General features: G+C 40.1%; 1 protein-coding gene across 3 annotated transcripts in view; it reads left to right on the forward strand.

Annotated features, from left to right (window-relative positions):
- The first annotated feature begins 334 nt into the window (after positions 1–334).
- The window catches only part of MMP20 (matrix metallopeptidase 20), a 46,224-nt gene continuing 32,787 nt past the window's right edge, over positions 335–13,771 (forward strand). The window contains exons 1-2 of one of the 3 annotated variants that reach the window (XM_037504356.2): positions 335–460; positions 8,029–8,276. In XM_037504356.2, coding sequence (XP_037360253.1) covers positions 335–460; positions 8,029–8,276 — 374 coding nt within the window. Of the gene's footprint in view, positions 461–4,910; positions 4,936–4,977; positions 5,000–8,028; positions 8,277–13,771 lie in introns of those variants that run through there. The other 2 variants (XM_054693247.1, XM_054693248.1) reach the window with 2 other exon arrangements.

The following is a 13,771-nucleotide window of genomic DNA, read 5'->3' on the forward strand; positions in this document are numbered from 1 at the left end:
AGACTACTCAAACGTTTCAGTTGAGTTGGGTTCAAATCAATAAAGTTTACTCCAATTTGTGTAAGCAGCAGACAAATTTCATTTAAAGTAACTGTTTTTCTTTTTTGACCTGGTAAATTGTGAGCAATGAAACTTCCCTGACTCCTGTGTACCAATGTGTTAACCCGTCATCAGGGAGAGAAATGAGCTGTATAATTACCTTTTGAGACATGAATCATCCTTGCTCTGAGGACCCAGACCTGCTTGACTCTATAAAAGCAGCTCAAGGTCGAAGTGCAAATGCATGCTGTCTGCCGACCTCGGGTTGATATAATTAACAAGCCACAGTGAGGAGATGAAGGTGCTCCCTGCATCTGGGCTTGCTGTGCTCCTCATCACAGCTCTGAAGTTGTCCACTGCAGCTCCCTCTCTATTTGCAGCCACCCTCAGGACCTCAAGGAACAACTACCACATCGCACAGGTTTGTGAATCTTTACCCCACTACCCTCTTCCTCCTTCTGCCCTGAAAAAACCTAAGAGTATAATGAGAATAGAAGGAAAATTCTGCTCTTGTTATAGAAACATCTTATGAGCCCACTGACGTCAAGGAGCTACTATCTCCTCTACCACTAAGTAAGGGCTCGTGTGCATGACTCAATAAATGAATGAATAAATATTCTATGTATCTTGCTTCATACAGAATTTGAGGTGACTTGCAAAAATGCATGCAATACTAAGAGACAAAAAGCAGTATTGAGGAAGAATGTAGGAGGAAAATGAGGGCAGAAAAATTAAAATCAATATGTAAGATTCACACACAAGAGATAAAGCTTCCTATAGTCACAACAGATATCTTGTGTTAACACTTGACAAAAAGGCTCTTGTGATCAGGACAAACTTTATCAAAATGTAAGGTAAACCAGGTTTTTCTTGGGTGCTTACCCACTTCTCATTTGAGAGTTTTTCCTCTCTAAATTATATTCTCCCATATACCTTATTTACTGACACTTTCTGTATTTTCCTCTTAAAATTCTCACTAACTGACTGTTGGAAAGGATTTGATACCAATAATTCTTATTAGAATTTATGATTCAGTGTATATTTGCTTCCAAGCATTTTTTGCATTTATAAATCTAACTTTATTCATATGCTAATGAACAACCTTGTTATGTGGTTACAAATCTCACAGAAACAAAAATGCTACATTTATGGGGCACTAAAGAATATAGATAGACTTTTTTGCATTTAAAAGGTGACAGTGTTTAACCTAAAGAAATGAGTCTCTGATGGAATGTACTACATTAGTGAAAGGTATGTGGATGAAACAAATGTCTTTTTCACAAGTCTGTCAAAATGGTAGCACTGCTATGATTTCCAAGTCTAAGTCAGAGTGCTCTCCCACCTATCAGGCTACACCTATTATGCTTCAGTGGGTGCATAGAAAGCTGATTTTCACCCATGCACACCACACACCATACACAGTGCACATCACAATACCACATACCACATACAATACATACCACACACCACCATTCCTACCAATTGTCTACACCACTCATCCACTGGAGTCGGTGAGCCCCTATGACCACCACACCAATCATCAAAGACCCTGAATATCAGGCCTGCAGATCAACAGTATGGCAGATGCCAAGTATACACCCATAGATCTGATTTCCTTTGATGTGAGCCCACTTTAGAAAAAATAAATTCAAAAATAGCTCAGAATATTAGGGTCTATTTCAGTTTTTCACTGTTGCCAGTTTTAGGTCCCTCCTCCCCAAATGGCATCCCCCTGATCCAGCCTCATGCTACTATGATTCACATAGCAGATTCTATGTGAATTACAGAAAGAGGGCCATACAGAGACCAGAACTGATCTAAGGTGGCAGAAGACTGCGATTCTCATTCAGGTTTAACAGACTATGGCATTGGGGCCAAGACCAGCCATGCCAGTTTCATTATATTATCATCAATTACTGCCCTTTATGCCAAGACATTAACTACCAGCTCTTTGCAGAAGAATCTAGCTGATCCTTGAGCATCTATGCAGGAAGAAGGCCAGAATATTTTGGTTGAAGCTGTGCTTATTAGAAGAACTAGATGGTCTTGGAACTAGAATTTGGGGATCTTTAATAATTCCTTACTTCTTCCTTCCCAATATAAGTCAGCCCTCCTCGTTTGCCTTCACCACATATGCTCAGAAAGATCTTTCACCAAGGACACTTGTCAACTTGCCATCAGGCAAACAGCACCTTCTCCTGCTACAATGGGTCCTGTCACCAGCTCCAGCCAGGAAGAGGTACCACTCTTAAATATACTGAAATGATCTGGTCAAACCTCCAGAGTGGACCCAAGTGACTAGAAAGAATTTGTGTCCTACCTTATAGTTCATAAAAACAAGTAACAGCTTCGTCAGTCACAATACAACAAATGAAAGAGCAAGAAAAGAGACAATTTAAGTTCATTCATTCAGCAATTATTCACAGAATGTTTACTGTTAGCTGTGTGCCAGGATCAATTCTAAGTACTGGAGAAACATCAGTGAACAAAGCCAGAAAATTCCTCTTCAAGTGGTGCTTCTTATATGTGATTGACAGAGGTGGTGGGTAGGTCAAAGAAGGAGAGAAGCCAGCCAATAATTAAGTGCCTAAAAAATATTTCAGAAAGGGAGAAGTGATATTGGAAAAAATGAGTGACTGAGGCAGGAGGGTATGTTTACAACTGAGTAGCCCAAGAAGGCTTCTCTGAGGCTCATCTTGAGTTGAGCCTGAGTTGTATGAAAGAAGCAGTCGCATGAGGATCTGGAGACAGAGCAAGGCAGGCAGAGCAAAGAGGTAGTGCAGGAGCCAAGGCTACAGAGCTTGGATCAGCATCAGGCTGGTGTGGCCAGAGCTGAGAGCTGAGGGAACGGGGCACAGGTTGAGTCCCAGAGTCAGAGCAGGTGAGAGGGTCACCTAGGGCTTGGGAGCCTGTCAAACAGCACCTCGCACTGCTCTCTTCTTCATAGACCCTTGTTTCCAAATACCATAGGCTTCTACCAACATCATAGACAGAATAACCTACATTTAAAAAGCTGCTTTTTAGATATATTTAATGCTCATTTTTACCCCTTAAATTCTGACTTGCTAATTAGTATAAAAGTTTTGAAAATGACAGAATGATATAATGCTTATTCAGTCTCATGATCTAGGGTCTTGTTCTACATTTTTGTCGCTTTTTTAAAAATAAATAATAGGAACACAACATTTGAAACAGGTTGTGAAATGTCCTTAATAATATAAAGCGGCACTGTCCCATAATTCTGAGGTAATAATTAAAGAAAATAAGAAATAAAAATAAAACCCTTCCAAATATAAACTATTAAATTCAGGAGTTTTTATTACCATTTTATTTTCTATGCATAAAGATTTTTTTCAATTGTTCTTGTATTTGATTCTACTTTTCACACTACTACATCAAAATAAAATTTTGATTTTTATACCACTGTCATAACTACCACTTTAAAGAGTCAAAAGTACTCTAAAATATAAATGAGTTATGAGCGAGTTTACAGTTTTTAACAAGTGTTACTTGTTACTTAACAAATTTTTATTTCCATATGAATACTGCTTCCACAAACACCTTTGTACAATAGCCAAATATAAGAGGTCACTTTTCCACAATAGATTCCCAGAAGCGGAGTTAATGAATAAAAGGGTACAGAGTACATCTAAAAGCACTTTCACACTGAGGGCCTCACTGGAGCCGCACGCTGGAGCCTCACAGTAAGACAGAGACAGACCAGTCCCATTTTATAAAACTGAAATAAAAAAAAAATTAAAGGAATTGCTCAAACTTGTTTAACCTAGCACTTCGGATTTGTCACACAGCATCAAAAGTCCTCACAAAGCAATTTCTGTGACTTAGTGAAAACAGAAAGAAACGTTGAAGAAGCCACAACTTGAACAGCACACTTAAATCTGAGTTTTAAGCTACTCATTCTCAGGAAAGACAACTGGAAAGTGCCCTAGTGAAGAGTTGGGAGGTGACCTAAATGACCAGCGTGGCAGCAGGGACTCCCTTGGCCACTGTCATTTTCATCAAACCCTAGAAGAGAAGCGCAGAGAGACCCATTTGACAGTAGCCCCTAAAAACCTGTGACTTTAGAGAAGGGGGTAGGAGGTGCACATGGGACAATTCTGGTGAGTCCTGAAATCTGGGACCCGGTGCCACCATCAGGACTTGAATCAAGACCTGTAGGAATATCCCAGTGGTGGACTATTACCCAAACGCGATGCTAGGTGCACATCAGAACGCCTCCCTCGACATTCGACCTGAAAAGCGTTCCCAAACCTTGTCAGTCACTCTGGCAAGAAGGTTTGCGGAATCATCTGTCTCTTCAATATCTCGGAACGTGCCAGAAGGTTTCACAGAGGCACGTTTTCACATGTTGTCTAAAGAAAAGAACTCAGACGATAACTGGCCATCTACACGGCGCTGAGAAGTGTCAGGCAAACACGGCCACTGCGTCTGTGAAGGAGCCACCGTCCCACAGAGGCAGCCGCCCTGCGGGAGAGGGACCGCAAACAGTGCCCCGGGCCAGGGCCTCACACGCACGTTTCCCTTCTGGGGGAGCGTGGAGGGTGCCCCCAAAACTTCTCCCAAACAACGTAAGGCCAAGAGGCGATGCCCATTCGTGGGTGCGGAGACCTCCCTAGGCCCCGGGACCCCAACACCCCAGCAGCCGCCACCCGCTCCCACCCGCTCCCGGTCGGGAGGCAGGAAGAAGAAGATAAGCGCACACCGACCAGTCTGCGGGGAAGGCCTTGGCGGCGCGCGGTCTCATGTCGCTGTGGCGCGAGGCTGCGTCACGCACGAGCTGCAGTCGCAAAACCACGCGGTTTGCGTGGTTTGCGGCTTGTCGTAAAAGGCGCGTTCTCTCCAGGTTTCTTTCCTGGAGGCATGATGAGAGCTGAGGTAGGGTTGTCTAGTCGCGGAAGACAAGTGGCTGAGTAGGAACGACTGCTTGTGACACGAACCAGTTTGTATTCTCTGTTTACTTAGAAATCGTTTCTGTTATTTTTACTTCGTTAGAAGTACCATTTCCACCATGACGGGCCCTAAACCCATGTGAGCTGCAGGCCTAGTATTTTACACACATTTAGTAGGAATGACCTTTTATTGTAAAAACCACAGAAGAAAAATTACCAGACATGTATAACTAAAAAAGAATTATTGTCAATTCCATCACTATTCATACTTTCTTAGTCCCTTTGTCTTCAACTTTCAAAACCCGTCTCTATGACTTAGGGCGGATTAGGAGAGAGAGTGAAGTGCAACTGGAGCCCATTTTTATTTAAATTTATTACTTGGTTCATCATCAACTATTTTTGCATTCATTTTCTTTTTTTTAATAATGCATTGAATATTCTTTTTCATTACTGAGCTTTTGGCAAGGCCACTTCCTCAGTCAATGTTGTTTTTATAACCTCACACACACACTTTTCTTTACAAACATGGATTCTCCAGTACCAGCTATTGTAAACCTATTTTTATTCAGGTATCATGAATCATGTATCATGTATCATCTTATATTTGATGTATCATCTTATCATGTATCATCTTATATTTGAAATCAAAACCATCTCAGAAAATACAGGTGTCTGACTTTATGCATAAGGTTACATCTGAAGAGTGTGATTCAGAGTCAACCTTTATCACAGCATCAAGAGCAAACAGGAATGGCTCAGAGAAGCAACATCATCTTGCAAAAAGGATCAGAAATGTTAAATGCTCACTAAAGATGGCCTAACCAGCAAGGGACATGAATCCAAAGCCACACTGTTGTTACAGGGTCTGGGTGCTCCATGCTGTCCCCTCTCTTCCTCCTCTGTTGTTCTTACTTCATAGAGATTTTCACAAGGGCTGGCCCTGGGGAGTTAACTTCTCTAGACAAGGCAGGGAGCCAACAGGCCCAACAGTAAGAAAACAAAATGCCTTGTCCAAACACACAAGCTATTACAGTTCGTGTTCATATTAGAAAGCTTTGGGATGTAGGAAATGATGAAGAACAAATTATAACCCATAATTTTACAATCCAGAGATTAATTTTACAATCCAATAAGATTAATATCCCAATATCCTCCCATTATTTACTTATGTTATAACTCATGTTTGTTATATAAATAAGTGGATTAATATATTAGCTATATTAACATGCATATATAATGAATGTGACTATAATATACATATATATGGTTTGGTTTATTTATGAAATGATGATTATAATCATAATAAACATTTCATCCCTTCTTTTCTCAGCCCTCCTTTTCTCAGTATACTGCCATTATATTGAGTACTTTATTCCATGCCATGAAATATTTTTTAAAAATGCAGTAGAATCCTACCATCACTCACACAAATATGTAGTAATGTGTCTAACAATCCCCACTGTTAAATGTTAAAATTCTTTCCAATATTTTATTATTTATGCTATAAATATGCATGTATAATGTATATTGTAGTTCCCTATCCCCAGTAGATGCCTGAAACCTCAGCTAGTACTCTGTATCTATATATATCATAGGAGCATATACCTATAGATACTATGATTTTTCCTAACCACACTATGATTAAGTTTAATTGATAAATTAGGCATAGTAAGAGAGTAACAATGATAACTAAAAATAGAACAATTATAATAATTACTATAAGAAAAGTTATGTGAATGTGCTCTTTTTCTCCCTTCAAAACATCCTATTGTACATATTTTCGGTGCACAGTGGGTACCTGAAACTGCAAAAAAGGAAACTGCAGTTAAGAGGAGTCTTCTATAAATAAATAACATACATAATTTACATGGGATATTAATCTTTCATTAATATGCCATTTATTTCTATACATTTAAAATACCTCATTAGTAATATAGAAATAGAAAATCCCATATAAAATCATCTGTTTATGTATATCTTTAGCTGCTCTTTATCTTCCTGAAATAAGTTGGGCAGGTGAAATTTCTGGGCTAGCAGCAGATTGGCCCTGCATTTGTATTACCTTGCCTCACTCAGTTCACCATGGAGTGATAGCAAGTGTTTTGAAGGCTATAGTAGAGGTTTTAAGCCCTACGGTTTATGGTTAATTTTATGTGCCAGTAATAATCTTATGGTTATTTTACTTGTCTTGGGCTTCCCTGGTGGTGCAGCGGTTGAGCGCTGGGTTGCAAAGCTGCCCACAGCCTCTGCAGCTCTGGTTCGATCCCTGGCTGCTCCCCGGCCACCAGAGGAGGGTCCCACATGGTGTGCAAACCTCTCCTGCCACCCGCTAATCCCCTCAGTAGTGTACTTCGGTCCTTCTGCCCGCTCTGCTCCCCGCTCTGACTCTGGTGAATTCTCTCACCCTCCTGCTCTTCTGATTGTACCCAGTGCTTGTATAAATAAATAAATCTTTAAAAAAAAAATTTACTTGTCTCAAGGAACAAGGAAACCTGACCCATGAAAATAAGCTCAACCTCATATATTGAATATACTTAATTAAAAGCTTCACCAGGGAGACAGATTTTCTCTGCTCTCTGTTTTGTAGAAGATGAGAGGCTGGAATATCAGACTTCTGGGAGTTAAAGATATACTTATTTTCATAAAGTATAATGAAAATATGATATCAATAACTGCTTACAAGAGAAATAAGATAATCTTTTTTGCAAACAGAATATTTTGTCATTTTGTTCAATGACACATTAAAGTTCTATGGGGAAAATTGTTCACATCACTTTCCTTCCATTATTTTTCCTCTTAAAATAACTATTCATTGTAGAAAAGTGGTAAAATACAGGTGAGTTAAAAAAAAAACTAAAATTCCCACTACCCAAAGATAATCATTTTCAATAATTTTGGCATTTATGTGTTGAAGCTTTATCTATGCAAGTACATCTAATTTTTTTCCCAATTTGGGACTATGCACCAGACTCTCTTTTTAGAATCTCAAGATTATTGCCCCTATCTTAATGTCTTACCTTAGCATGAGTATTTCCCAAAGACTGGACTGTAGCTGTGTAAGCCTGCCTCTCCGTTTCAGGCTTATCTTGACAAGTATTATGCAAAGAAAGGAGGACAGCAGATTGGTGAGATGGTTGCAAGAGGAGGCAATTCCATGGTAAAGAAGATTAAAGAGCTGCAGGCATTCTTTGGCCTCCCGATCACAGGGAAGTTAGACAGGTCCACAATGGATGTGATCAAGAGGCCTCGCTGTGGAGTTCCTGATGTGGCAAACTATCGGCTCTTCCCAGGTGAACCCAAATGGAAAAAAAATACTTTGACATACAGGTAATGAGATCGAGTCTTTCCAAATCCAGAGAGAAGCACTTAAAAAAAAAATCTCCTTCTAATCTGTACAAACATTATGACTCATCACAACCCTGAGAAAAAATAAGAACTTTTTTAGGTCCAATATTTAGTCAGCAACATTGGGGAATTCGCTAGAAAAAATTTTCTCAGGATCATTGTAATGGCAAGCCATGTTCTGCATTGCAAACAACTAGTTAGAGATAGCACACTTACCTTTAAAAAATAATAATAATAATTTAGTCCAGCATTAATAACTTGATGGTACCAACCAATTTTCTTAAAAACAACATGCTCAATCAGAAGGATATGATCAAGTTCTCCTATCAAATTAATTTTTTCATTTATTGATTCTGAAAATAATTTATTGATGATTTATTAGTGCCTATGATAGCCATTTTTGGAGTGTTTTGAAGGCTACAGTAGAGGTTTTATAATGATGAATAGATCACCTTCCCTGATCATAGGGAACCCATTGTCCTTTGGGGCAAGACTCACATACAAGCAGACAGTTGCAGCTCCCTGTGAAAAATGAAACTACAGTCCAAGAGGAAAATTGTGAGAGCAAAGGGAGAGATCTATCAAATCACCCAGGGCCAGGCAGTGAAGACTGAGCCTGATTTGAAAACAGTGTAGAAACTGAATGACACTTAACCCAGGCTACCCTATACTATTCCTTCCCCCTTCTACCTTTTGCCCCCACCTGACCTCCCTCTGACCCCTCCTGCCCAAATTAGGGTTCTGTGTGGTCTAAAGGGACACAGCTAGGGCCTCCCTGGTGGCGCAGTGGTTGAGCACTGGGTTGCGAAGATGCCCGCGGCCTCTGTAACGCCGGTTCGATCCCCGGCTGCTCCCCAGCCACCGGAGGAGGGTCCCACATGGCGCGCAGACCTCTCCTGCCGCCCGCTGCTCCCCTCAGCAGTGTGCTTCCGTCCTTCTGCCTGCTCTGCTCCCCTCTTTGGCTCTGGTGAATTCTCTCACCCTCCCGTGCTTCTGACTGTACCCAGTGCATGTATAAACAAAACAAACAAACAAACAAACAAATAAATATAAAACATGCCTCTATTAAAAAAAAAAAAAAAAGGGACACAGCTAACCAACACCTACATCCTTGCTGTACTCTGGGTTCTCAGGCAGGGACAATTGTCCAGGCACCCAGAACCATGTGTGGGGCCAGCACAGATCCCTTTCCAGGTTTGTCCCACCAAGGGTGACTATCCATGACAACTGTACTTGGGCCTTGCAATTCCAAACAGAGGTGCCATTGGAAAAGAAAGCTGGCCTCTATTTGTATTTTTCCTTGGAGCTCCAAATGTTAGGGATTTTCCACGCAGAAAAGCACAATAAGCAAATGGGGGGTGGGTGGGTGGATAGAATGGTGTATGTATTGTGAGGAGAGGGTCAGGAAGGGGAATGGCAGGAAGTGAAGCTGGTGAAGCAGCCTCAGGGCTGCTAGAATTTAAGGCCAAGGAGTTTGGGTTTCACCTTTCCTGGAATTTTGCAGCCAGTTGTTAAGTGTCCAGGAATTCTGTAAGCTGGTTGCTGAACATGGCCACAATTAATAATTTTATAGATTTTCAATTAACAAATTTTATTTGTATGTACAATTTATATTATATATTTAATTATATGCTACATGCTTTTTAAAAAAAAGTAGTCAAAAATTTGCTTCCTAATTATTAGGCTACAGTTTACCATGATTTATGTTCACACGGTCCTTTACATCTATTTTGTTCATATGGTGAAAATGACTTGCTATCACTCATCTGCCCAACTTTGTGTTCAGTGGTGGCAAGTTTGGAGCTTGAAATTAGCCACAATGAGAGCATTATCAATATGGAAATAGGCAAACTCTACAAATGAGGCGGCTTAAGTCACAGAGTGGATTGCTAAACAGCAGCAGTACACCAGTGAACCCCTGTGATCTAATGAGAACCCAAGCCCAGAGAGCCTCGGCATTCCTCTAGTTCTCGAGTTAGCTGCTATGAGCCACAAAGCCCATAAGGTAGCGCTGTGAACACAATTATTCGTCTCAGGCAAAGAACGCCACAAAAATCAAAGCATTTAGGGAAAGAAATACCAATGATGATGAGCTAGTTAGGAGAAATACAGGAAAAATTTATATAAACCCATGCAGTCTTTTCTGTCATTTCCTTTTTCCTTTTTTCTCCTCCCGGGGTATTTTTTTCTTCCTTTCAGATTTTATTGATTTGTAACTCTTGTATGAAACTGTATTATATTGAAAGTATAACTTCACACTTTCATATATGTACATTGCTTATTCACCCTCCACCGAATCTCCAGTGCCACAACCCGTCACCTCCCCCCCCCATTACCTCCTCCCTCCTTCTGTCTTCTTCGTCTTTTTTTTTTTTTTTTTTTGAGGTTACATTGGTGTATAGCATTGTAAGTTATTCAGGGGACTAGGTTCACACCTCTTCAGAGTTGCGTCACCACACCAAATCCACCACCAGGGAAACCACAGTCCTTTACCTTATATCATTGGGTACCCTCCCCACTTGTTCCCGCCTCCCATGCCCCCTCTAGTATCCTCAATTCTGCAGTCAGATTTCTAGGCTCTACTTTGGTTTAGTTTCTCTGTATTCTGTATATAAGTGAAATCATCCAGTATTTGTCTTTCTCCCTGAGGTTTATTTCACTGAGCATAACCCCCTCCAGTTCCATCCATGTTGTCACAAATAGTAAGAGTTCACCTTTTTTATAGATTGAGTAGAATTCCATGGTGTATACGTGCTATGTCTTCTTAATCCACTCATCTGTCCTTGAGCATGTAGGTTGTTTCCATAACTTGGCTATTGTAAATATTGCTACAGTGAATTTATTGTTTTTGCATACTTTGCATAAATACCAAGGAATGAGATTGGTATCACAGATTGGTATCACTGTGTGACTGTACACAGCAAAGACAAGGGGTATAATAGATCAAACTAATTTGGGACTTGGAAAAAGATAATATTCTTGTGATAATATTCTTTGGGCCACCCAGACCCCCTCAAGCACATTCAAACTGCCCATATCCATACTTGTTCCTGAACAATGCCTTATTCTCCCCAACCTCAAAAAAAAAAAAAAAGCTAGAGGCTTAGTCTTTGTACTCTGCTTATATAGCTTCTGAATCTCAGCATAACTTATTATAACATAAGTCAAAGAATTTAAAAAAGACAAAATATAGCATATTGCTTATATGTATAAACTTTGAAGTCAGGTAAAACTGGGCTCAAGTCCTGACTTGAGCTGTAGAGCCATAAAATGTATTATTACTTCCTAGTGTTTGCTGTGAGGATTAAGTGGCATATCACATCAAAAAGTGCTTGGACTAGAATCTGTAATTTGGTGTGTGCAAAGAATATTAACTATGATCTCTATTGCTTCATCTACCTCAGTACTTTTCTGCATGTTTTCTTCTTTCCTTGTACTGTCCGTTTCCATATCTTCCTTCTGCCCAACACTGAAAGATATAGCTGACACTAAATAATGTGAGGGGATTTCCAGGTACTAACCAGACTCATGATCAATCATAGATTCATCTTAAGCATATTTTGAAAGCACTGTTTTTTTTTTTAAGGGCCTTTCTGGTTCCCCCCTTTAATCCTGTAATCTCTTCCTCTCAGGTCCACGCCCTGGAGTTAAGGATGGCCTTATTCCTGCCTCGCCTGCTGAGGTTTAGCTTTTTACTGCCCTCCTGAGGGACATGGTACCTTCTTTTTCTGCACCACGAATATTACTTCATTTCTGCTTGAGATTATGGCACCTAAATGGGAATAACCTAAGATACTTGTGAAAATGCAGGTAGATAGTTATACAGGCCCTAATTTGAGAACCGCTGAGTAAGCCCTAAAAATGCTAGCTTTTATTAACTGATTCATCCATTTAGCAAGTATTTCTTATGCACTTTGTATGTGCAAGGCACTAGAGTAGGAGGTGGAGAATAAGTAAGTAACTCAATCTGTGTTTTCAGGGTTGTCTCTCACAGACCTGACTGCTCACTCTAGATCCATTATTCCATCCAGGTCCACCATCCCAAGCAGATGTTCCTCTCTCCTGCCCTTCCTTCAAAGACATCCAGAAGCCCCCAACCTCTGGGTTCCAGAGCACATGTCCTGCAGAACCACCACATATCTCCACCTGTTATTTGTCAAAAAAACTTACACCTGTCTGCCTTTAGATGTCATTGTCACACTAGATCTCAATGCAAGATTCAAGCCATTTTCAGTCCAAGTGAATACCTTGTTTAAAGCTAGCACTTCCTCTTGAAAGAATGTATTATTTTCAGGAAAAAAATTTCCCCCATGGCCCTGGGGAAATTCTGATGACCTTTGAATAAGAATTTGAAAAACCTCAAAACTCCACATTTTTATATTTACAATTGAAAACTTTCAGTATCTTCTTGTGTAAAAAGAGGTCTCCTCAATTAAAACCATTTTAGGGAAAACAGATTTCTTGCTAGTTAAATGCATTACTCTTTAAAAATATTGACAATATAATAACAAGGAAAGTCTAATTGTTTTTTCAGCACCAGATTTTCTCAACTTTTTCATCTCTTCTGTCATTTTTCTTGTTGTTAAACATGTTTCAATAATTTAACAAATATGAAAGCAAAGTAAGAAATATTGTTTTGCCATATAGAATTTTCTCAACCTATTCAGAATTGATCTACCTTGTGAAACCAGCAATTCCACTCTTAAGTATCTACTTAAAGAATGCAAAAACCCTGTTTCAGAGGGATATGTGTGCTCCTATGTTCATTACAGCCCTATTTGCAATGGTCAAGTTATAGAAACAAACTAAGTGCCCAAGGACAGAGGAGTGGATTAGAAAAACATGGAATACTATTCAGCTATAAATTAAACAAAAGATGAACTCTTCTCATTTGTGACAACTTGGATGGGGACCAGATAATACTAAGCAAAATAAGTCAGAAGGAGAAAGACAAATACTGGACAGTGTCACTTATACATGAAATATAGAGAAACAAAACAAAGGGTCAGACAAGAACAAACCAATAACAAACTCTAGAAATCTAACTTTAGAAGGGAAGAGGGAGGAAATAAAGTCAGGAAGGGTCACAGTGGACTATGGTAGAGGACTGGGTGCATTGGTGGTTAATGTGGTATGGTAAGGAGGTAATCCTATACTTTTAAGTCATATAGAGTATTGTAAGTCAATGTTACTTCAATAAAAAAAATTAGAGAGGGCCTCCCCTGGTGGCGCAGGCAGTTGAGCGCCGCGCTGTGAAGCTGTCTGCAGCCTCTGCAGCACCAGTTCGATCCAGGCCGGCTGGCAAGGGTCCCACATGGCGCAGCAGACCTCTCCTGTCTCGCCCACTGCTCCCCTCAGCAGTGTATTTCATCAGTCTGCCTGTTCTGTTCCCCGCTCTGTACTCTGGTGAATCCTCTCACCCTCCCGCGAATCTGGCCTATACCCCAGTTCTTGTATAAATAAATAAATAAATCTTT

The sequence above is a fragment of the Talpa occidentalis genome, unplaced genomic scaffold (genome assembly GCF_014898055.3).
Source record: "Talpa occidentalis isolate TD23 unplaced genomic scaffold, MPIMG_talOcc4v2.1 talOcc4.12, whole genome shotgun sequence".
Taxonomy (NCBI): Eukaryota; Metazoa; Chordata; class Mammalia; order Eulipotyphla; family Talpidae; genus Talpa; species Talpa occidentalis.